The sequence below is a fragment of the Barbus barbus genome (genome assembly GCF_936440315.1).
Source record: "Barbus barbus genome assembly, chromosome: 28".
NCBI classification, from domain to species: domain Eukaryota; kingdom Metazoa; phylum Chordata; class Actinopteri; order Cypriniformes; family Cyprinidae; genus Barbus; species Barbus barbus.
The window spans coordinates 15,210,011-15,236,479 of NC_136756.1; the positions used below are offsets into that span (position 1 = coordinate 15,210,011).

The following is a 26,469-nucleotide window of genomic DNA, read 5'->3' on the forward strand; positions in this document are numbered from 1 at the left end:
TTGACTCTACAATCAGTGAATGATGCAAATTCTCTCTTGTGTTCGGTAGTATTTCCATAATCGGTGCTAAAGGAATAGTTCAGCCAAAACTGAAGATACTATCATTATGGCCGACTTTCATCGTGCTTTTATTTTGGAGTTTGTTTGGAAAAGATTTATGGGGAGGTGGATATGGGTTTGGAAAACGTGGGTTAGTAAATAATGGCAAATGTTTCATTTTGGGGTGAACTATTCTTTTTAAGTGTGGCTTTTTGGAGTGAGTTCACACAGCAGTAGAATACACTTGTAAGTCCTGTTTGGAGTGCTAAATATTCTCTTAATAAAGGGTTATCAATGTCAAATTTTAAAAAAAGGTTCAATGCAAGGTTGAATGTAAACTAGTTGTTGCAACAGTAGTCTGGCATGAGACAGATGTTTGGTGGGTTATTATTTGCTGTCAGTCAGTAATGCTAGGGCTCTCAACCTTTCTCAGGTTATAAAAATGGCAGAAAATAGAGGTGTGTGTACGAAAAAAGTTTATCAAACGTTTGAGGTTGGTAAGATGTTTTTGAAATGCGTTTCATTTGCTCACCAAGGCTACATTTATTTGAAAATGAAAATGAAACAATTTAAAAAGAAGTGTTTTCTATTTTAATACATTTGAAATGTAATTTATTCATGTGACGTCAAAGCTGAAATTTTAAAGCAATTACTCCAGTCTGCAGTGTCACGTGATTCTTCAGAAATCATTTTAATATGCTGATATGATGCTCGAGAAACATTTGTTATTTGTCATGCTACTTAAAATTTTAAGGAAAATATTATACTTTTTTTCAGGATTATTTACTAGAAGAGCAGAAAATATTAATTAATCATTTTAATTCTGTCTTTCTCTAATCTCAACAATAGAGAACAGGACTGACTTTGCATATCTGTTCATCCAGACATTATTCTGTTTGCTCCTGTATGCTGCTTTATATTCGGGACAGTTTGGGAGTTGCACGATACCAAACATAGACTGTGTGAATATGACGGATTTTTTAAAACATTTTTTATTTTTTAAGCACTCATATTTCACATCGCAGCTCTTTCTATGGAGCTGTTTCTTTCTAACATTGCATTCGCTGCTTAAGCTCCTGTTCCCTCTTGTGTTTGTAACAGAGATTCCTTCAAACGGCACAGCCTCCGTCGGACACAAGATGAAAATTCGTGATGTCAAGAGAACGTCTCCAGAGGATATCAAGGGAAGGATGTTGCAGTGTGCCAGGAAACAAGAGCTCTGTCAGCTGATAATTAGATGACTCAAGCAGAGTTTCAGGCACAGCGCTGAAACCCCCAGAAAATATCTTAGATTGTTGTATTCTGTATTACTGTATATAAGGAATAGATTTCAAGGGATGTAGAACTTTATTTGCTTATAATTGTTTTTAGAACAAAAACCTCAGCCAGTCACTTTTTTTTTTTTTTTTTACTTGTTCCTTAGTATGTTACAGCATATTGTATTCTTAACAAATACAATATAACTTCTAGACATGTTACATGTGAGGAAGAAATCTACAACCTTAAATTAACTGCTTCAAGACAGAAAACCGGATCATATTTAGACACTGAAAGTGTTAAAAGTGTAAAAAATGGACAAAAAGGGTAATGTATGTTTACATAGAGCTAATATAGCATAAATCATGATTTTTCAGTTTGTTTGTCCTGTTCTATGTATATTTTTCTTGAGAAATTTACAAGATATAGTTTTGTATATATAGTTCTATTTTATTTATAGAGAATATTTTGCTCTTAGATGCATATTCCAATATTAAAATGTGACCAGACCAGATCAGAATAAAAGTAAATCAGGTTTACAGAGATAAACAGCACCAGTTAAAAGTGCAGAGTAAGAGTTTACTTTTGCCTCCTGTTTCTTAAGTAACTGGAAATTGTGTCAAATTCTTTTTTTCTCCATTTTACAAGTGCACTGGCCATAAGCTTATATTATTTGTTGTTTCTGTTTCCAGTGCTTCATTACATCTGTTACATACTACTGCTCTGAAAACTATAAGAACAGTATGTAAGTTTTATTAAATGTATAGGTCATTGCAGTTTCAACTCAAGTCTATTTCTGTTTGAAAAGCACAAAATAAATACAAATGTGTAAATATTTTTGCCAATGAAACTTGAATGCATTTCCTAATAAAAGCTACAATCGTACGCCATAATATTGTGTTGAGAAATATTATTTTGACTTAAAAGACATTATTTAGATCTATTCTTGCATTATAAACGATAATTCAGTGGCATTTTTGATTCAGGCAAACCACAGGTAAATCATTATGAGATCCAGCTCATCTTCCTGTCGCTGCATGATGACGCATATCGCATGAGACGGCTTTTCAAGCGTTGTAGTACTGTCACAGAAGGAGAGAGGAACATGTTCCTGAAACAACTCTCGGTATATATATATATATATATATATATATAGTTTTAGTTTTATGTTGTTGCGGTGCAAACCAGCTAGTGCAGCTAATTGTCAGTTGTTCTACTGTAAGCAAATCAGAAGAGTCGGAAAAGGAAATCTGGAATCTCACTTCAATAACTGAGGTGGCTTTATTAGAGTGTATTAAAGCTGATTTGTTGTAGTTTTGAACCCCTGTCGGCGTCGAATCTCACGCGCTTTAAATGTGCACATCTGTGGAAGTAAGGATCTGCTCGATTCTGGTCCTGAGGTCATCTAACTACACAGTTTGGATGTTTCCCTACAAATTCCGGCCTTGAAACTTCTATTGTTAATTAAAAAGTTATTTTTAACAAGGTTAAATAGCCTTTTAATCGTGACGTCAATTTGTAGGCTAGTAATTCCTTAAGGGTTCCCTCCACATTTTCCTATGATATTTGAAATAGGGTGACATTAATTATGCTACAAACAGTTATTATTTTAAAACTATTTTCTAAATCTATATGATTAATATTATTGTGAATGATTAATTCATGCATATGTTTGGTAGCACTAAAATCGTCTGGACCCCTCCCGGGGGCCCTAGATTTTCACCACCTGTCTTCCTGCTAGCAACGGCCCTAAGTATGAATGTTATCTGGACGTACTACATCTAGCATGGTATCACTAACAGTATCAGCCATTCATAACTCTTTCTTAGATGTTTCAATTCAGACTACAGTTGTTAAGCACAACACATCCTTTTAATATAAGAAAACATGAAAGTCTCTTCAGCTCTGGGGATGATATCCTAACTGTGCAGTGCTGGGTTACTCCAGTATTGAGAACTACTGCTGTGAATACGAGTGGATTGCCTAGTTGTCACCCAGAGAGTAGTATTTAACTTAAGGGTTATTTATGGTGTTTGATGGAAGTCTCTGTGTGAGTGATTTACAGTAACACCTGATTATGGGCCTCTGGTTATAAATTGTCACTTTAAGCACCTCCTATTAAATTTCCCTTTTGCACGGAAGAGGACACAAGTGTACGCTTCAAAGGTTCGAGTGTAGCCTATCCTTACAAGACAATGAAATATAGAAATGAATATTCTTGTTATTAGTAAAACATATTTGAGTAGTTAACAAATAGGATAGAGCTTTTAAACTTTTTCAAGCATAGGGGAAGTTTGTTTAAAGTTACTGCATATATTTACATTTACAATGAACTTACAGGGATAGTTCACACAAACATTTATACTTTAATTCTTCGTAAGCAACATTCTTCAAAATATCTTTTATGTTCCACAAAAGAAAAAAACCAACATGAAAGTGAGTAAATGTTGACAATTGTAATTTTTGATGAACTACTCCTTGAAGTAGTCCTGTGGCAAGACATTTGTAAAGTGCAAATGTTCAATAAAATTTCATATTCCAGTTAATGGGTTATACAAAACTGCATACATTATAATTACATAAGATAAAAATCTAATTACATGAGATAAAATTCTTGTTCAAAATAGTTTTTTCCACCCTGCTTGAAAGTTCATGCTAACTACCCGTGTAATTATTTAGGATGGTACCGAATAATAGAATGTACGATGGCCTGAGAGGATATCTGTTATTTAAGAGATCTATCTTAGGTATTATGATTACAGATTAATGCTGTGATTGTGTGTTTACCTTACATAGATTCACTGAAGTAATATTTTCTTTAACATTTATAATTACAGGCTATTAAATTCCTCAGGACCAGATGCAGACTCAATAATGAATGGAATTTTTTGAGAGATGCATTCCATTTACATTACTTCTAATGATATTTCAGTCTGGTTTTTAAAAATCAGTTCCTGCCTAAAGAATATTCCCATAAGTTATGGAAAGGAACCACGATCTGGATCTGGATTCTAATAAAGATGACCTACCCCTGCGGGCTAACACCAACCATATGCTCGTCCGACACTATGTTCTTGACCTGACTGTTCACTTCCAAAGGAAGGTCATTGGTGGCAGCATTGTTCTGTTTCTGGAGCCCGGTGTGGTTTCCAGCAAACAAGGTGAACTAGGATCTATATCAAACACACCAGTGCAAAACATATCTCGGGTGTCATCTAAACATGACGTAAGTTCTCCCATCACACCTGAGCCAAATAAGGTGATACCCCCTGAGGAACCATCACGTTTGAGTGGAGGAAATGATGTCAGTATTGTCTTGTGGGGTGATGAGAGTGAAGAATTCACCTTGGTGCTGGATTGTTGTGACCTGACGGTGTCAAAAGTGGAAGAGTTGGATGTAACTACAGTACCCGATTTAAAGAAACTTGACATAGATAAACAACATGCAAATACAGATCATCCATCATCCAGTCTGGTACAAAGGCTGGTCTCTATGCCTTCCGTCTGCTGGAGACTGCAGCATGAGCTATACATCCAGTGCAGTCATTCCTCTACTGTTCATAATGCCCAACCTCTACTGTTCCACACAGACCGGTGGAGTCTTCAGATCAGGAAGGAAGGGGTTTGTTCCCCTCATGATTTCCCACATGCTCTCAGAATATGGTATGAAACTAAGCCCACAGGTGGTTCTGTGAGGTGGACAAAAGACCAGGATGGCAGGTACCAACCTTGTGTAGATATTTACATGCACCCGCAACTACGGTTGGATTATATTCATACATTTCCAAGAGTCACAAGCTCTTGGTTCAACTAAATGTAATTCAAATGAATTTGGACATAAATCTATTGGACATAAAATATTTTTAACTAAGATAAAAAAAAAGCCTTCTTGGCTTACACGTGTGTATGTATACAGTAGGCCTACATACACACAATATTTAACAGCAACAAAAGGTAGCCTAATTGATTCATGATTCAAATGGTTCATTAGTTGGGACAAGTCATTTGTTCATGAATCGGACTATAATTGTTTACAAAAAAGAACCGTTTGTAAGAATCATTTGTTTGTGAGTCGGACTACATTATAACGCTGTATGCTATGGGAGCAAACCGTGAAGACAACTTAATAGAAATTATTTTCTTGACATTACATTAATTATTTTGCCGTGGGACTGTAAATAAAAAAAAAGCAGTGCAGGAAACACTGGCATTGAGTAATCGACATTCTATTATAACGATTTAGGCCTATCTGTGTAGGCTATAAAATATAATTGATATAACGATACTTAATTGCTGATTCAATTGTCATTGAAGCTGTCGTTTTAAAGAGTTAATCCAAAGAAGATTCGTCAAACTGATTTAAACGGCAACTTTTTTTTATGAATCATTAAAAATAGGCATATCGGTTTGAACGAGTTCATACAGACTGGCAGCGCGAGGACAATATAAGAGAACTTAATGTTTTCTTGTTATCATTTCACTGCAACTGCCACCGTTTTATCTTATCACATTCAATTCGAAATGTATGCTTGGGTAATACATGACGTATTTTGACGTTGAACTGTGCAGGAATAGATTAAAAAATCGACAATAGCATTTTAGTAATCCATATTTTTCAAATTAATGAGTTCAAATGAATATCGCGACGAAGAGTCCTCATTTTCACCCAGTTTGACTCACACACACAACCATAGCCGGGATATTCTGATGCCACATCTTTATCTTTTAGATGCTGTGTATATACCATGGGGTCACACATCAACAACAGAGCACTCTTCCCGTGCCAGGAGCCACCTGTTGCCATGTCAACGTGGCAGGCGCGTGTGAGAGCTCCGTGTGATTACACTGTTCTAATAAGTGGTGAAAATCAAGCCTTTCCTAGGCCTGCGGAGACAGGTACAGTTAAAACCCTTACTCAGCACTTCAGAGTCACAGAGGTGTAAATTAATGCGCTAATTTTATTATGGAAAATGCTGAAGTCTTTTCTTTACTCCGTTCAGGTTTTCTGCAGTGGGATTATTATGTTACAATGCCAATGCCAACCTCTACCTTTACCATAGCGGTGGGGCAATGGCTAGAGGCTGGAGTAAAACATCCCAACCTTGAGATGGAAACAAAGGACAAACCTTATGATAAAGAACCCAGGTATCTTTTTATGATAAATGTCAATGTCAAATGTCCAGAACAACAAGAGGAATTACATAGTCCAGTTATTACATTGTAAAAAATTTAGATACCAGACAAAAAGTTACATACATTTCAGTGCTTTTAAAACATGACATGTTTTCAGTGCTTCTTTTATTTGTTCCAAAAGGTTTATGTATAAAATGTTAGAAATTTGGTTAGCAAAGAGTGCATTTCTGTGGTACCGTATTTTCTGTTGACAGAAAACTAGAAATGGCATCTTCAGTGGAGAATTTCTTTTACTGTGTGCTGAATCAAAGCCTAAAATTCGATTGTTTATAGGGTATTGTGCTTGAACATTTGCAGCTTTCTCTGTATTGCAGTTTTTCTTTGGAAAATGACGATCAGCAATATGTTTGCTCTCACATGGACAATCCCTGTCGCTTCATGGTCAGTGCTGCCAGGGCTCAGACTGTTATTCCTCACCGGGTATTTGCCCCACCCTGCCACTTGCAGAAGGCAAATGACATGGTTTTACCCCTACTGCCTCTCTGTCTGACTGCAGCCCACTCTATTCTTGGTGTCCTTCCATTCTCACGTCTAGATGTTCTCATTGTTCCCTTGGGGTTCTCCAGTCTGGGCATGGCCAGGTAAATGCTGCATTTCTCTTAAATATGATTCTGAAATAAAACATATTTGTTTAATCTGTAGTATGCAGCATTCTTAAGGGAATGTCATGGGTTTTTCTGTGCAATAAATAGGGACTGGAACTTTCTAAACATCAAAAAAGACAAAATGCAGAAGAAAATCATAAAATAAAGGTGGTCCATACAATTCATACACTTTATTCCAAGTTTTCTGAAGCTTTTTGGCAAAGTATTGCATTCTTTTCATCATTATTTAAGATTATTGCAAACAACGACCAGGGCTGCGTTTCCCAAGAGCATCGTAAGCTTAAATTGATCATAGCTCCATTGGTTTCAATGGGTGTACAATGTACTTAAGCTTACGATGCTTTTGGAAAACGCAGCCCAGGACATTTTTTTTTTAATTCTCTTGTTTTTCATGGAAAGTCATACAGATGTGCAACAAAATGAGGATGAAATTATAATTTTTGGATGAATTGTTTGTTTAAAACATGTTTTCACTACATATTTTTCTGTTATTTGTCAATGAAAATTAAACTTTGGTTATTGGTTATTAATTTGGTTATTAAGCTATTGGTTTTGCCAATTTTTGCACACTCACTATCAGTTGCATGTTGCTTAATACCGCATGAGAATATGTTTTAATTTCTCATCAACAGCAGTAAACTAAAACACTAACCCATCTTATTTAGTCTGCAAAGCAGAGGTTTCAGAAATCAAGCACTCTGAATATCAAGCCATCGCTTGGCAGCTGTTGCCACTAATTCCCTTTTGGCCTTTGGGCATTGCCCTCCAGGATGCTGCAGTTTTTATGAATTTACCGATTTAAATGCTCTTTTTGGCCAATCATGCTGTTTGTTTAGTAGTCTGGGTGGCTTGGGGTGTTGAAAACCTGTTGGATCTGTTTAAATGGCAGCAGTGAAGCTCATTTTCCTTACACTGCTTAGGAAGGTCACTACTCAGGAAATGCTCAATGAAGTGTGTGTGTGCACACTGTGTTGTGTTTGTGTTTACAGTATACCACGCTTTGTGTTTTCTTCAAATCATTGCTTGACTAGAATTTGATATGGAATTTCAGGCATTGTGCAAGTTCCAGTGAAGCAACCGCTTTGGATATAAGCAAACAGTAGTAAAATAAATGTAATTTGGCTAACTTACACAGGGTGACCACAGGTCTTCCCGTATTTCCCACCATCTCCCTGTCCAGGAATAAGTTTTCTACAGGAAAAGAGGTCATTACCCCAGGCTATCTGCCCCAGGCTGATTCCAGCCATTCACTGAGAGAAAATGTCACATTCTAATTAGCACTGAGCATGCATCTTAACAATGGTCACGTCTCTGTTTTTCTTTTCCTGAATTAGGTTCTCCCTTTCTGCTTGAGCTAATGTGAAGCACAGTATTTTATTTATTTTTTTGGTCTGGAGAGTATTTAGTTGCCTCACCGTTTATTATAGCTTGGTTTTATTAGTTGCCCTGCGATAACTACCAGTGGATGACAGAAATATGTCTGTATGTGCGAGAAAGGGATACTTATTTTCCCTCTCCTTTGCCCTGTATGGGTCACAGCAGGAGACAGACAGTTGCCCCTTCTCTATGGAATGGTACAGTCCTCCAGGCCGTTCTTGAAGCCCAGATCAGAGAAAAAAAAAGAGTAATCAACAAAGTACATTTGGGGCCAGGAGAGGGGCACTTTGAGATGCCGATCCCCCAAGATGTTGGAGAGGATGTGTGGATTATTCCCAGCAACAAAAGCCTTTCACTCTTGGAACCACTTCAGAGACAGGAGCTGTTTAATCTGAAAATTAGGAAGTATGTGGGCCCAAATCCTTGGGGCCGAGCCAATATCTGCTTTTATATCATGCTTGTTCATTTGCAGCTGGGGCTTTGGACGTAGCAGCGGTGCTGCTGGTGGTTCTCTGGAGGGAAGGAAGTAAAGATTAAGAAGTCAAGAAAGGCCAGGCCTGATAGTGTGTGCTGTGCTTCCTCCCAAATACCCGAATGACTGCTGTCCCAGTGCACAAAAACAGCAATTCCCTTGGGACATTATTCTTGGCTCGATTCCTCCGAATCTGATTTGTAAAATCCTAGAGTATGATGACAGGCTTTTTGAAGCTTGAGGAAATATTTCTGCGAGAAACATCATCACAATTCCATCCTGTGTATTGCTGACCGATCACGTAGGGTTGATTCTAGGCCTTGCCGGGTACGAGGCGATGACGTAAACACGAGATGCTCGTATCTTCAGATCTTCAGAGGAAGGGCACAGCACTTTCCTTAGCTTTGAAGGAGGTCACTTTCTGTCCCTTAACACCTCTTTTATGCCATAGAACATAGTTGGAATACTTCATGTGCCAGATGTGCAAATATGGGCATCGGCTGCTTTTTGGTGACACTGAGAGCTTCTAGATCTCAGAGAAAACCCACTTCATTGTGTTTTCCCACACTATGTCGATGTAAGGTGTTCAGTGACAGTAGGTGGGTGATAGTTTTATCTACTGATGTCTTTTGATGTAAGATCCAAAACTGTATTCTTGCAGCTGCCAAAGTATGTATTAAGTCATCACTAAATTGTTGCTGTATAAGGCAAGCACACCACAAGTAGTGCTTTTGGGAGAGATTCAAATGTGTCCACATGAATAACTTGTATAGGAATAGGTTAAAGGAATTCCTGCTCAGTATTATTCATTCAGACGTTCTTATGAGTAATTTCCAACCCATTGAAGTGCATTTTGTGTACTTTTACACTGTATAAATAACTCATCTCGGTCAATTACTTAGCAATTACTCTGCTGCTTAGACTAGCAGTTGACCTTATATAGCCTGTTTGCTGTGACTGAACTCTGAAGCGGTCTGGACCAGCACCCAAAGAGCCTTAAAAATCTTAAAACTTAAAGTTGCATTCCAGAATCAGTGCAACTTCCCGAAGCAGCTCAGTCGACACGACATGTAGCTGTTATAAAGTTGATTACCACAAAAATTAAAGGGTTAGTTCGCCTGAAAATGAAAGTTCTTTCATTAATTACTCACCCTTATGTCTTTCCAAATCCGTAAGACCTTTGTTCATCTTCGGAACATAAATTACAATATTTTTGATAAAGTCCAAGAGCTTTCTGACCCTCCTTATACACTGCATCCTGCGTCAGGAGCACCACACGTATGTGCCGTGGTACTCTAGTGAATGAAGTGGGTTTTTTTGTTTTCTTTGCACACAAAAAGTATTCTCATAGCTTCATAACATTACTGTTGAAGCACTGATGTCACATGGACTATTTTAATGATGTCCTTACTACCTTTCTGGGCCTTGAACATGGTAGTTGTGTTGCTGTCTATGCAGAGTCGGAAAGCTCTCGGATGTCATCAAAAATATCTTAATTTGTGTTCCGAAGCTGAACAAAGGTCTTATGAGTTTAGAATGACATGAGGGTAAATAATTAATGACAGAATTTTCATTTTTGGGTAAACTATCCCTTTAAATTCAAGCAAATAGGGTTAAAACCTATAGCTAAAATAATCTATAGTACTGAAATAATTTGTTTTGGCAATCAACATCATGCCACAAATGCTGTTCTTTCTTTCAGCTTAACTTTTATTAACTTTTAAACAAAAATTGTCACAACTGCCTCTCTACTGTACAGTATATGAGTGAATTATCTGCTCCATCCGGATTTGAGCAGTTCTGGGGGCAGAAATGTATTTTAGATAGACTTTTATTTGTTTGAGCTGAAGGAAAGAGCAGGTGGTACATTTTGCCCAGAGAGTTGGAGACCTTCAGCTTGGCGGATACCATACTCTTCATCACCTGAACAGTAGTCAGCAAGTGAACAGAAGGAATAAAGAAGAAATTTGGGTCTGTTTCCCTGAGGTGCTACGTTAGCTGTTCAAGAGCTGCTGCAGGTAGGGATATTCAAGGCTAATCAGAGGTTACTGCACTCACACATGCTTTTCAGTACATTTATACGCAGAGTAGGACAAATTTGCTTTAAAGTGATTTTTGTATTCAGCGCAGTTATGATTATGTAAACTCTTTAAAGATTAACAATATACAATTTTTCCCCTTCAGAAATATGCACCACCCACATACGGCAAATTTGGGATTTGAAAATGTTTAAGGGCGAATTAATCATCCTTCTTACATTCTGACTCACTAGAGTATGTTAGATTACAGCAGCATGAAAAATTATTGGATTTTGGAGTTCTGAATAACACAGGCATTATGTGGACCGAGGGTAATGAAAAAGCAAAAACATTATTTAAATGTAGACTCGCTTTTTAATATCAGTGAGTTTGCGGCCGCATGAAATGCTCTCATTATAATCAGTATGCCTCTGCCTTTGGTTGTCAAAATTGTTTTGTGCCTATTCAAATATTATATGCTTTTCCTTCCGCAAGGGAAAGACTGATTAGATATTCTGATTGGGCCACAAATGAATGTCTCAAACAATGAAGTAGTGCCACTTTTCAACATTACTTCTGTTTGTAATTGGAGACCCTGGCTTAGGTTTTTAGGGAATTTTCGAGGTGTTTTAGTTTTGTTGTGCGTGTCTTTACAGCTGTAATATCTGGATTGCATGAACTCCAAGCTCATTTATTTGCTGACGTGCTTTTCCTGCAGTCTTAAAATGACCATATGCAGAAAGGAAAGTGAAGTCCCTTGGGTGCGGAGCATAATGTGGACCACGGATGTGAAGCTTTTGGAATGTGCTGGACTAGCCAGGGAGCTCGGGAGGCTGAGATAACACCACTTAAATAGCCCTTTCTCTCGCTCTTTCTTCTCGCTCCCTCTCTCTCTCTCGCTTCACTTTCTTGTTTCACTCCTCTCTGATTGCTGAGTAACCTAAGAAGTGTGTGACAGAGAACGTCTTTCAGACCAGGGGGACTTTGGCACGAAAGACAGCTGTTAATCAAATTGTCAAGGATGAGATGTTTTTCTCCGCCGAGAGTCCACAGAGAGGGTTTTCTGTTCCTCCTTTGGCTGCATGCGCACAAAAGCCACTGCGAGCGAAAGAATTCAGAGCATGTCTGCACCTGGAGAACAGGGAAGCATGTTTAAAAGGCAAACATAGTTCTATGATTTTTGTCTCTATTAGGCTGTTTTGACTTCATTAGGTGCCTTTTCAGTTTCCTGATCTCCTCGTCTGGATATATGTGTGCCGCAAATTCCTTAATTTTTCTTTAAATGTAAACAAGCAGTATCCGATTTAGCAAGCAGATTGTTATTAGTACAACATTCCTGCGTTGTTATCAGGGGCCCTTGCTTCCTTGCTTTATCCGTCTCATACTTAACCCCTTTCTGGAAGTCCAGCCTGAGTCATACTCCTATTTACCCGCCACGCCTTCATGGGATGTTTCCAAATAACTGTCTTCGTTGGTGTGGTTTCTGACCAGACTCATATTCTTCACTGTAAATGCTGGGCCATATAGGAAAACAAATGGATATTGCTGTGTGAGACAGAACGTGCGTCTAAATGAATCAAATCTGTATGGCACAGAGAGAGTTTATTTGGCCCTGGGGCTGATTTAAGGCAGTAGGAGTGGCAGTAGAAGCTGGTAAACTAGAGCAAAGTGTGAGGTGGGGAGCCATTACCCAGCATCCCTGGAGGAGCATCTACCATACAAAAATCCAGAATGGATGAGACCATTCAAAGACTGGGCAGATGTCCCTGCTATGTGTGTACTGAATCACTCAATGACACCGTAATAGCACCTGCCATTGCGTTTAATCTGATTCTCCAAGCCAAGAAAGCCGCCTTTCTTCCCCCAGACCTCCGACCAGACACAAATATAACAAATCTAAGCACAGAGAATTTTAGAAGTCTGTAGCAGACTAGGACAGGGTGTTATTGCTAGATTTGAGCTAATCGTCCTTCCCGTGGAGTCAGGATAAAACCCAGAGAGAGATGCACAAAAGTGTTGAGAAGCAAGAAATGTTGACATTGTGGTTAACCAGCTAAAGTTATATAGACTTGATTGTATGTTGGCTGTTGGCACTGCACACATTTGAGCACACACTCAAAATATTATTCCATTATTTAGTGCAACAATGAAATATTACATTAAATAATACAGATATGCTCTATGTAGGGATGTAACAATTCACTAAACTCCCAATGCAATATGAATCATTACATTGATTTCACAACATGATTTTCTCATGATTTTTTTAACAAAATTGAAAAGGTGTCCTTTTATTATTTAAATGCTGCATATTTCTTGATGAAATTGAAATATAAAATAACAAATAACAAAATTAAATTTAAAATTTAAAACAAATCCCAAATCAAAAATCCAAAGTCTGTGCTTTATTTAAAATTAGTGGCAACCACTGCATTTTAATCACATTTCAAACAAAGATGTTGCATACATGCAGTATGAGCGGATTTTATTTAAATAAGATTGTATAAATTTGAAGCAAAAACAGAATGGTCTGACTTTAGTTTTGTTAAATTATGCTACATAAAATATCTGGAAAAAACAAAAACAGCACCCAGGCTGAATGAAAATGCAAAATTCACTCCCTGACAGCAGGTGGCGCTTATGGAATAGTGGCAGTACAGCGTTTCCTTGGTTGCCGCTGTAAACAAAGAAGTGCTGCCCTTATAAATATTATGCATTATACAAAGGCAAGATGAAAAGAAAACACCACATAAACAATTATGAAGACAGTCTGTTCTCTGGAGAGATACATTCATATCATAATTTGGGGAAGTCGTGGCCTAATGGTTAGAGAGTCGGACTCGTAATCCAAAGGTTGCGGGTTCGAGGCTCGGGCCGGCAGGAATTGTAGGTGGGGGGAGTGAATGTCCAGCGCTCTCTCCACCCTCAATACCACGACTGAGGTGCCCTTGAGCAAGGCACCAAACCCCCAACTGCTCCCCGGGCGCCGCAACATAAATGGCTGCCCACTGCTCCGGGTGTGTGTTCACGGTGTGTGTGTGTTCACTGCTGTGTGTGTGCACGTTGGATGGGTTAAATGCAGAGCATGAATTCCGAGTATGGGTCACCATACTTGGCAGTATGTCACTTCACTTCACTTCACTTCATAATTCATTTTTTAACCGACTTAAATCGTTACATATTTTTATCGGTTTTCAACGGTGCATTGTTACATCCCTAACTCTATGTATTTACAGCATGTACTTTATTTACCAATGTTTTTTTTTTGACTGTTATTGATAAAGCCACAAATTACTTTACTTTAGTCTCATATTTTTATTTTATTTTTTTTTTATTCCTGAAAAGAGAGTTCTGAAATTTCACATTGTACTCCTTATAGCTGAGTGGCACAGATGGTAAAATGGAACAGTACAATGGAGCATGGTCGGTAAAGCTGAGGAGACTGAAACATTTTTGAGCCTGATAAATTCAGCGGAAAAGCAAAGTTGTTTTGGTCTTGAAATAAGCTAATATATTTTTATGAATGCTTACAAAAACAAATATTTGTATTAAGAAAGCAAACAGGGTCGAGCTTGATTTCATGTTGTCTTTTCTGTGTCCTGCATTCCACACGTGCCAGAAATCTGCATTCTCCACCAGTGACTTCATTCATATAATATAGCTTTGAACATTGGAAGGAAGCTCAGATAATGGGGCCTCGCACACTGTAAGCTTTGCATAAACATCTGCTGCTGCTTCTCAGACTGGATGGTCTTTCTGGCGCTGATGAGCGCCTCCGGCTCTGTTTACGCACACTCCTTAGCAAGCCTCTGAAACGTTAATGTAGAGCAATCAAGTTAAAATGGTGCCATGAGGCACTCCGCGATAAACATCGTCAGTGATGCGAGCGAGGGTCTATTTTCCAGATTTCCCACTCGTATGGTTGGTAGAATGTCTACATATGGATTGTATTGTTGTGGTGATCTGTAGCAGGCTGTGTTTGCTTCACGGAGCGTATGCTACAAATCTTGATAGTCTCACCACAGCAGTGGCCTCTTTGTGTGGGTATTTATTCTCAGGATTTCATGTTTGACACATGTGATCTGCCCTAAAAAGCACTAGCATGCAAAAGGAGCCCCACAGGGCCTACAGAGAGAATCACACCTCATTTTGCAGCCCCACAACCTAATCTACAGTCTAGACAGGAATACCACCCATTAAAGCCTGAAAGCCAGGAAGAAAAGGGACTGTGGTAGATCAGTTTTGTTCTGCAAGGTTCTTCCAGGTTTTTCCATCTATAATAAGTTCATGCAATCAGACTGAGGAGAGTGGGAAATTAAATAAGAGTCAAAGAGAAAGAATGAGTGCAGCCAGCACATTAGTAGAGCCACTTTGAGGAGACGGGAGGTAATGATAAATATGGCTCTGAATGTCTGAAACAGCACTAGCTCATAGACTTCTTGTTGGGGGTTGGTCGTTGCCTAGTGGTTAATGATCTGGGTTCAGGGGGATAACTACCCATTTGTTGGAGGTTGGTGCCCTTTAGTGCTTTTTATTTCACTGTATGATGTAGTTTAGAAGAGTTCTTACCTTTTTGGCTTTTTAGAGTCTAATATGCTTTGATGAGAGTTTCATGTCAGTAAATGTTTACGTGCATAGTTGAAATCGAGTTACAGTGGGTTTTGCTGTCTTAAATGAATAGTTCACCCAAAAATGAAAATTTTGTCATCATTTACTCACCTTCATGTAGTTCCACACCTGTATACGTTTTTTTTTTCTTTCTTATTCTGAACACAAAAGAAGATATTTTGAAGAACCAAACAGTTGTTCGTCTCCATTGACTTCCATAGTAGGGAAGGAAATGCTATGGAATTCAATGGGGACTTTCAACTGTTCGATTACCAACATTTTTCAAAATAACTTCTTTTATGTTCAACATAAGAAAGAAACTCATACAGGTTTGGAACGGCATGAGGGTGAGTAAGTGATGACAGAATTTTCATTTTTGGGTGAACTGTCCCTTTATATATACATGACACATTGCATTGAAGTATTAAACTCATATTCAACTCATAAGCCAATTATTTTTATTTGATCAATGTGTTTTCATGCTGTAGGGGACGATGATGAGCATCATTGTGTTATCTGGGTCATTTAGTCTCACTTTGGTCTGAAATTGTGCCCATCTGGTTTTTGCAAAGCATTTACATGACATTTTAAAAAGGCAAACTATTGCTTTAGCCTGACTAAAATTTTACTTTTTAAAGTGCATAGAAGCCCACTTATTGACTCACCGGTCTGTTCAAGCAAACTTGAGTTTCATGTGAAAAAGGCTTAAATATCATATGCCTAGTTGTCTAATACCGTAGTATGACTAGGTTCATGAGTGTGCAATATTTGCTGTTAAAAACTAATAAGAGTCAAGGTTGAAATGATGTTCCAGGCATCGCCACTTCTGCTGAAAGTTCCTGGAGGTCTTCCTCCAGTTCACAACAGCAAGGATGTGGGACAGTTATGAGATTTTGCTGTAAAAAAGTACTGTGGCCTGTTGCATGAAGCTAGCTGAACAAACTCATGGTGTATTCACACCTGTCTTGTTTGGTTCGATTGAATCGAACTCAAGTTCGTTTTCCCCCTTGGTGCGGTTCTTTTGGGCAGGTGTGGATACAGCAATCATACTCGGGTGCAGACCAAACATCCGTACCAAGACCCAGCTGAAGAGGTGGTCTCGGTCCGGTTCCAAACGAACTCTGGTACGGTTGAATGGATGAACCAATGAATGGAAGACCTTAAGCACACGTGTGGTTTTGTTTACAGTTTCTGTTTCACTTGCAAAAAGGGCAGTGTGAAAGTGAACTGTACCAAACAAAATCAGCATTGCATTTGGCCTCGACCAAAGCAAGTGAACTAGTGGACTTTCCTGGTGTGAATACACCCTCAGAGTTTCAGTAGGTTTAGAGTTGACAAAACCAAACAAATCAAGCCTGGTTTAGATCAGGTTCGGCGGGCTCGCAATGATCAATATGAACATTCTCGGTCAACTCAGGTTTGATTCAGAGTTTGTGATTAACTCTGGAGCGCATGCACCTGAAAGTGTGACACGTGCAGCAAACAGCCAATCATGTGAAACATGGAGAGTGTCAGTTTGATTCACTTCTCGTGAGAGTGTGCGCAGTTCACAGATGATTAAGAGATGTCATCATTAAAAATATACTAAATTTATATACATTTACAAGGCAGGTGTTTGAGAAGGCAGCAGAAAGAAAATTTATGAATTTAATAATTTATATAGTTTCACAAAGAGCTTTTTTTAAAAGCTTTATCAAAGCTTCTCTGTGTGTGTGTGTGTGTGTGTGTGTAAATTAATTTAAATGAAAATGTAATTGCCGTTTCATATAATAATTCTATGAATATATTATATAAACTCAGTCTTAAACTGAACACAAACTTACCTGGGTAAAAACCAAAACCAGCTGTGTGCAACAGGCCTCTGTAGACAAACAACAGTACAGCTGTTGAAGCTCATGCAGTAGTAGTTTGTTACATCATCTCATTTGCATGTATGACCACTTTTGGCCTTCTGGTCTTGTCCTCAATAAGGTCAGTGGAAAGATTAGACTTATCAAATGGGTTCCGCTTGGACTAAATGACCAACACAATAACAAGCTAAAAGTAAAGTAATTTGCTTTTTTTCAGGAAATATATCATGAACTATGTTTTCCCTGTTGTTGTTTTTTGTTTGTTACATTTTTTTTGTTAGATATAGTTTTTAAATAAAGTATCTTAAGCAAAGCCGCGTATTTCCTTTATTCTGTGGAACACAAAAGAAGGTTTTTTGTTTGTTTGTTTTCGTGCAATGAATATTAATGGGGTCCAATATTGCTTTGTATTCCACAGAAGGAAAAAGTCATACAGGTTTAAATCGACATAACTATCTCTCTAAGCAATTTTGCTTCTCAAGTATATACAACTTGTTATATTGTATATTTAGGTATTTTTACTGGAAAAAGAAAATGTAATTAGACAGGGTAACAAGTAAACAATAAGGTTCAATTTAGATGGGAAACTATTTGTTCCCACCAAGTTTTCCTCCTTCATTAATCTGACATTCCACATTGAGAGGTGACGATGATTTTGAAATCTGAAACATTACATTCCACTTTCAGTGTTTCCTCTGGTAATTACATGGCAGGTGATGATATCCTGTTCTTGGATGAAAAGACGTGATTCCTTTGTCTTTCAGTGAAGATATCTTCCAAGAATTGTTGCAGTGGTTTATTGATATACAGCATACGTGCTTGCTTGTGTGCGCCGTAAAGGAGAACCTTTGTAGTTTAACTTTAATTAATTTCCCACAATCTATCTACAATATGTATTTATCCATTTATCCAGAGTAAACAGACTCTGGTGCTCCACGTGTGAAAGAGAGGCTCTGTAGCTGCTGAAGAAATCCCTTTTTCTGGCCTTTGGACAGTGTCCACTTTTAAAGAACAAGCGTCTGTTGTTTAACACTTATCCTTAACAGCGCTGGGCATTTTCTGTCATCTGTATCCAGAGACTGGGCTTTTTCTAAGTCCCTTAGCTCTACTTTAGAGCAAACTCTTAGGGCACACAGAATCCCGCTAAAATAATATATCGATGACTTTAGGGAGCCATAACAGTGTGAATGAAAGGCATGCCTGCCACCTTCAACTCAAGAGTCAAGGCCAACCTTTTTTATTGATTTCCTGCTAGTTGCTGTGGTCATTGTGTAAAGAAAGCCACAGTGAGGGTGAAAAAAACTTCTTTCCAGACCCAGGCAAGGTGAACGTCTGGCTCAGAAGGTAAAAAGACATTCATAAAACTCTCAGATTATTTTATCAGGTTCATTTTGCAAGGGGAAAAAGTGCTTGCGGCTATCAATGGCGGTATGTGTCACATTTGAAAAGCATTATGTGGCAGAGCTGAAGCCTTAGGACACAAAAGAAACGGGTTTGTTTTTCCTGACTCGTAGGAACTTTGTTTGGAACATGGTCTTGATAACAGCCCATTTGCTGTACGAAACACACAAAGCTATCTGGTTGAAAAGGTCACTCAAGGTAATTTTGGGTGAGGAGGCAAACAGTACCATATTTCATCTGGTTTTATGTGCAGTCTGAATCCTGAGGTCATGTTTTTTTCTTACACAGTTGAAAGAAAGAGCCTTATCTTCAATTGGACATTTTTTCCAGCTTACAGTGTTGTCGTTCAGCACATTTCGCTGTGGAACTTATCACAGTAACATCTGAAGACAGTTTTACATCTTGTAATTTGCCGCTATTAGCAAACGCACCCGGATTGTTTGGTGAAGGGTGCGGCACGGGTGGCTACTCTGAAATCCACTGGCAGCAAAGAGGCCTCATTTTGGCTGAGAGCTCCACCTCCTTAACGACAGTCTGTCTACTGGAGAGAAAATCCCACACTTTGATGTTCTTTCAGGGTGGCTGAGTTTTATAACATGTTATAACTAGATCAGAGCTGAAGTCAGAGCTCCAAGTTCTCAGCACCCACAGTAATGTTATAACCAGTGATTTGTTAGTAGACCAAATACAACCGTGATGTTCAATCCCAGTCTGTTTTTCAAGTTTCTTCTTTACATAAGACAATAAACTGTGATTTCTCATGTGTTTTAGTCCACATATCGTGTTCCTGTCTCAAAGCGTGCTAACGGGTGAGAGGAATCTCTGTGGGGCGAGATTGTGCCACGAAATTGCCCATTCTTGGTTTGGGCTGGCCATCGGAGCACGGGACTGGACGGAAGAATGGATCAGCGAGGGTTTTGCCACTTATTTAGAGGATGTATTCTGGAGCCATGTTCAGAAGGTATTGTGATGAAGTTGAATATTTGACTGCTTATGTGTGGGCAATCTGAGATTGGGTCATTTCCCATCCATTGTTTTCTTCCTGTCACCTCTCAAACAGCAAAAAGCATCTTAAAGGGATAGTTCACCCAAAAATGAAAATTCTGTCATTAATTACTCTGACCCTCCCATAGACTGCAAGGATCTTAACACGAGCAAGGCTCAGAAACGTAGCAAGGAGATTATTAAAATAATCCATGTGACATCAGTGGTTCAACCATAATTTTTTCAAAGCTATGAGAATACTTTTTGTGTGCAAAGAAAACAAAAATAATGACTTTATTCAACAATTTGTCTCCGCATCACACTATAGCGCCATTTTGGAGAGTATCACATACGTAAACAACGTATGCTGTTCTGTGTCAACAGCACCGTACGCGGATACGCTGTTTACGTTCTTTACGTACAACACCAACAAATAAATTTAATCTACACAGTACAAAAACATCACGCATTATACATTACACTTACATAAGTATTACATTACATCCTACATTACATATACTATACATTTAAGGCTAAGACATCCTACATTACAAATACTATACGTTTAAAACTACACCCTACACTTTACAGCACCTTCACCTCTTATACTCTTGATTTTTGATTAAGTGTCTTATTCAACTCAAGGATAGCCTGATGCACAAATGAATGCTTCAGCCTCACTCTGAAATTTGGGACTCTGTACCTCCGATTTGACGGTAATAAGACAAACTCATTATGCAGGACATGATTAGAATCAGCTACTATATTATTTGCTAGCCTTAACAAGTTTTTATAATAGGCTAAATCATATAGCTTCTCAAGAGGCTGACAATCCTTGAACAGATGTTTATGTAATTAGACAATTTTGTTTTTAACTTAACCGATAGACCATATAAAATTGCAATATTGCAGTATAAATTCAAATTCAAATTTTATTTGTCACATACATATACATACGTAGTACGACATGTAGTGAAATGTATTGTACGACTGTCCAACAAATTGTCCAAAAAAATTAAGAAAAACCTCAAGTTTACAAAAATACAAATAGAAAAAGTACAGTAAACATATATATAGAAATAAACTAGCAATAAAATAAAATAACAAATAGATATGAGAATAAAAATAGATATGAAGAATAAAAATAGAATATGATTCTATATAGATTCTATAAAAAGTAAAGTGTATGTCAGTGATAAAGTGTCTGTGTGCTGTGCAGTGCAGTAAAGTGTATAAGTGAGTAAAAGGAATACTAAAGACAAATGGTATGTAAGTCCCACTCATTTATCCTTACGTAACCTTCTACAAATTAGTGCAGATTGTATTTGAAAATGTGCAAAGTGGAAGTGTGGGGTGATGTGCTTAGAGTGGAGAGAGGTTAAGACTCCGAATGGCCTGCGGGAAGAAGCTCCTCCTCATTCTCTCTGTGTTCACCTTCATGGAGCGGAAGCGCCTCCCTGAACGCAGCAGAGAAAAGAGTCCATTGTTGGGATGGCTGAGGTCCTTCACTATCTTCCTGGCCCTGGTCAGGCACCGCTTGCTGTAGATCTCCTGCAGGTCAGGGAGCTCGGTGTGAATGGTACGTTCCGCTGAACGCACCACCCTCTGGAGGGCTCGTCTGTCCTGCATAGTGCAGTTCCCGAACCAGGAAGTGATGCTGCCCGTCAGGACGCTCTCGATGGTGCAGATGTAAAAAGTCTTAAGCACCCGAGAGGGAAGTCTAAAGTCCCTTAAGCGTCTCAGATGGTACAGACGCTGCCTGGCCTTCTTCACCAGGGTGCTGGTATGACAGGACCAAGTCAAGTCCTGCGTGATGTGAACACCCAGGTATCTGAAGCTGTCCACTCTCTCCACTGGAGTCCCGTTGATCGTGATCGGCTGGTATGACCGCTCCTGCTTCCTCATGCCTGTTTACAAACAGAGGCTGTTTGTATACTCATAATCACAGACATAAAGAATAGCAAATGTATCTTCCTTCTCACTCTGAAAGTCTGAAGACGACGAACAAAGTAAGTTCTTTGCTTTACTCTTTTACAGAGAGTATCAATATGATCCTTCCGTCCACCATCACTCCTAAATACTTGTACATTTTAACCTGTCTGATTTTTGTTCATTATGAATAATAACAGGTTGTGTACAATCATCAAATCTGGACCCAAATATGATTTCTTCAGTTTTTGTGGGGAAGTCGTGGCCTAATGGTTAGAGAGTTGGACTCGTGATCCAAAGGTTGCGGGTTCGAGTCTCCGGCCGGCAGGAATTGTAGGTGGGGGGAGTGAATGTCCAGCGCTCTCTCCACCCTCAATACCACGACTGAGGTGCCCTTGAGCAAGGCACCGAACCCCCAACTGCTCCCTGGGCGCCGCAGCATTAATGGCTGCCCACTGCTCCGGGTGTATGTTCACGGTGTGTGTGTGTTCACTGCTGTGTGTGTGCACGTTGGATGGGTTAAATGCGGAGCACGAATTCCGAGTATGGGTCACCATACTTGGCTGAATGTCACTTCACTTCACTTCACTTCACTTTACTTGTGTTAATATCAAGATCATTATTCTCACACCATTCTACCAATTTTGTCACCAATGTAGCACAGGACTGTCCGAAGCATTCAGCACGGATATTAAAACAGTGTCATCAGAATACTTTAAAATATATTGATTTGTCATGTCAGCTCGACAATCGTTTGTATATAAAGTAAAAAGTATAGCAGAACTGACACATCCCTGGGGTACTCCAACCCCAGTTTGTTTTCTTTACACACACAAAAATGTTCTCGTAGCTTTGTAAAATTACAGTTAAACCACTCATGTCACATAGATTATTTTAACAATCTCCTTGTTACGTTTCTATGGGAAGGTAAGAGAGCTCTCGGAATGCATCAAAAATATCTTAATTTGTGTTCCGAAGATGAACGAAGGTCTTACGGGTTTGGAACGACATGAGGGTGAGTAATTAATGACAGATTTTTCATTTTTGGGACAATTATCCCTTTAAATCTTAAACGCAAAAGTGTGTTTACCGAAATTCATTAAACATCTATTAGAGCACATGCTGACTGGTCAGAGTACAAAATGAGTTTGAAATTAAATTTTCAGCAATAACTGGAAGACTTCACTTCCTGTAATGACTGAGACAGCTAATAATGAGGCGTGTGATTGTGGTTCACATCAACACAGCTCTTCAGTTAATTCAGAATGTATTTATAATCTGTGTTTGCCAGCTCTGAATTGAAAACTATTGTTGTGCTAATGGAATGTTTCCAATACATCTTTCAACAAGCAGCATGTAAAGCTGAAGTGTGTAATTTTATTGATGTTTTCAATGACTTTCTCTTATCCCAGTTTAATATGCAGAGGCTGCTATCAGCAGGTCATTCATAGGTTGATTTCCCCGAAGAGTGTAAACACTGCACTCTGTGGCGCTATCAAAACATTGCTCATTTGTTGGAGCATCCTTAACAGCCCTACAGCAGCAACACTGGCTTAACCAGTAGCATGATTCTGGGGCGGGACAATCTGTTTGTCATCCCCATTGTGTTTCGGGAAATTTGTTCCATTGAAACAATTGTTAGTTCCATCTGATGATGCTAATGGTACAGAAATTCCACACTTCACCTTAAAAATTAAACTTTCTCCAAACAATGTTGCCGTCCTTAGTGTTTAAATTCATTTCATTCACAGTTGTTTGCTTTCATTTGTTCTCTTTTTCTCTGTCTTTCTCAGTTGGGTTGTAAAGAGGCTGAAGAGCAGGGACAGTTAAAAGCTCTGCTGCGCTGGAGGAGACTGAGTGACGAGTTACAGAACTCTGAAGAAGAGCTGCAGGTCCTCAGGTATGATTGACCATGTCTCTCACTCACACCGTCTCGTCGTCTTTTTGCTTTCCTCCTCTAACTGTCAATCTCTCAGTCCTTATACCCTCATTATTCCATCATCTGCACACATAACCATTCACAAAAGAACCTAAAGTTCACTCTGAAGAGCAGTTTTGGACCTAATACATGTCTTAACTATGAAGTAGTCTTACAATTTAAGTCAGTATCTGCAATCTGATAACAACAGATTTCATTTACTGATATAATTTAAATCATGCATCTTTTGTTACTTCATTCACTGATTTGTACTGTATTTCTTGTATGCACTACGATTCAAACGTTTGGGGTAAGGATGATTTTTTAAAACAAATTAATACTTTAATTATTCAAAAGCCTTAAATTGATCAAACATGACTGTAAAACTTTACAAAATATTTCTGTTTGGAATAAATGCTGTTCTTTTCTATTTATCAAAGAATCCAAAAAAAATCCTAATGTTTCCACAAAAATATTAATCAGCACAACTGTTATAAACATTGAATTAAAGACTGAACTAATGACTGCAGAAAATTCAGGATAATCCCAGGAATAAATTATTCCTTTTAAAATGCATTCTTTTTTAAAAATATATTCAAAATAGAAAGCAGTTATTAAAAAAATATATATAATCACACTGTTGTCTTTTACTGTATATATATATATATATATAATGTTCATAATTTGCGTGTTTTTGAGCAAATTCATGGTAATATTTATACATTTAAATTTTTGATTTCAACCCAATGTAAATCAGGGTCCTAAAGCAAAAACAGTGACATAATGTGTAACTAATGTTCGTTGGAAACAGTATATTGAAAAACCATATATACACTATATTGCCAAAAGTACTGGGTCACCCCCTTCTGAACATGTTTGACTACTTTAGTAATTTCTGTGAGTACAAATCGAAATGTTAAAGCATATAATGATATTCTATGGAATTGTGTGCTTCTAATTTTATAGCAACAGTTTGGACAGGAACCTTTTCTATTCTAACATGACAGTGTCTCTGTGTATAAGGCACGGTTCAAAAAGACATGATTGAGTCAGTGTGGAAGAGCTTGACTGGTCTGCAGAAAGCCAAGTCCTGATCCCAGCTGAACACCTCTGGTGTGACTTTAAATGCAGACCTTGAGCCAAAAACTCATCACCAAACACCAATGACTTGTATAGACACTAGAAGGACAAAAGTGTTGGGACACCCCCTTCTTTAGAAAAGAAAAAGGCACTAACAAAACTGTGGCAACAAAGATGGAAACATAATTCATGTATTTAAAAATTGTATTTCCATCTCTGTTGCAACAGTTTTGGACGTGTCTAAAATGACAGTACCCTTATGTTCAAGTCATTGGTGTTTGGTGATGAGTTTTTGGCACCCTCAAGAAAAATTTAAGCTAGTGCTTGAAATAGTTGTGACATTTGACTCTGCATAGAATAATTTTGAGCATGTAAATGCAAGAGTATTATTTGATATGAGATGTAATGTTCTCATATGAAGAGCACAGAATCACACAAGGTTATGTAGGATTGAGGTAGAAGTAGATTAACCCGGCTTAACTTTTAACAGTGAGAAAATGAGAGTGTGTGTGTGATAGAATGATAGAGCTTGTCAGGAATTCAGCTGTCACAATACCAGCAGGTTTTGAAGATCCACCTGACAGCATGTGTCTGGCCCTTCCTCTGCTTTGAGGGGCCCACACCCACCTTAATCTCAGGGATAAAATGTTCAGACAGTCTGGAAAAATGCCTGTCTTGTGAACAAAACATAGAAATGTCATGTAAACTATTCAGCAAGTAGTACTATGACAGAGCATTTTCAAAGATTGAACTGTCGGAACACCAAGGTCATCCTTGCTTTAAGTATGTTTTTGGTCCAAAGGTCTGTTTTTACAAGAATATTCGGCACAAAAATTTGCTCCAATTTTCAAATGCAATTTGTCAGCATGTAACAGCAGTGGCTCTGGGCATGTGACCAAAAGCGCAAATCTTATTCTTTGCAAATAAATGCTTGCTTCGGTATGAATAAAGTAACAGCCGTTTATTCAAATTAGTGTTTATTGCAGTTTGTTGAAGTCTTAGTGTGAACCAAATGTAAAAATCAATAATGTACGAGCACAAGTGAGTGTCCCAAATACAGAAAGAAGGTAGCTGAAGCTTTTTTGACTCCACTAGACCTGTAACTGTATCCTGAGGAGGATCAATACCTTTACCTTTACCTTTAGGAACTATAAGATTGGTAAATTAGAATTAATGTGATGAATTGTATGAATTTAATTATTTTTAAGCAGTGGACAAAAACATCAGTGAAAAAATTATGTATACATTATAGGACAGTGACCTGAGCCATATGCATATGAATATAGAGACTTGAAATGTGCAACTAGAATACTCAGAACACCTAAAGGAAAAGTAAAGATTTAGTTTATTACAGTTTTTCTGAATGTAACAATTTTTCTCATCTCCATAGACTAGATCTCCATATATGGGAAGGCATCTGTCCCTTTTCCCAGATCTTGCTTTATTTCTGTGGAATTCGACAGCGTAGACTTGCACTGGGGGCACATGCTCACAGAGATAAGGCATTAGAGCATGATCAATCATACTGCTCTTTATCACCATCAAATCTGTGACACAAAGAAACAAACAAAAGCAGGTTATGATGACTAGAGAACACTGCACACATATAGCTACATGCCCATTTGTCTGCAAGAAAAAAGAAAAAAAATGCCTGTTGTCTGTGTTAGCGGCGCCTGAGTATCGACCAAATCTTTACAAGAGCCTTTTATTGGCAAGACCAGTTAATCTCCCAAAGAAG

General features: G+C 38.3%; 2 protein-coding genes across 5 annotated transcripts in view; both read left to right on the top strand.

Annotated features, from left to right (window-relative positions):
- Positions 1-2,187, top strand: part of LOC306848476 (dedicator of cytokinesis protein 8-like) — a 55,294-nt gene extending 53,107 nt beyond the window's left edge. For all 4 annotated transcript variants that reach the window (XM_079383045.1, XM_079383044.1, XM_079383046.1 and 1 more), the window contains one exon: positions 1,141-2,187. In XM_079383045.1, coding sequence (XP_079239171.1) covers positions 1,141-1,192 — 52 coding nt within the window. In that variant the 3' untranslated portion in view covers positions 1,193-2,187. The remainder of the gene's footprint in view (positions 1-1,140) is intronic.
- Positions 2,188-4,276: 2,089 nt separating this feature from the next.
- Positions 4,277-26,469, top strand: part of LOC306848800 (aminopeptidase O-like) — a gene marked incomplete at its 5' end in the record, with an annotated part of 79,877 nt that continues 57,684 nt past the window's right edge. Inside the window, 6 exons of the mRNA XM_079383565.1 lie at positions 4,277-5,016; positions 6,026-6,192; positions 6,297-6,441; positions 6,804-7,070; positions 19,592-19,781; positions 23,527-23,633. Coding sequence (XP_079239691.1) covers positions 4,277-5,016; positions 6,026-6,192; positions 6,297-6,441; positions 6,804-7,070; positions 19,592-19,781; positions 23,527-23,633 — 1,616 coding nt within the window. The remainder of the gene's footprint in view (positions 5,017-6,025; positions 6,193-6,296; positions 6,442-6,803; positions 7,071-19,591; positions 19,782-23,526; positions 23,634-26,469) is intronic.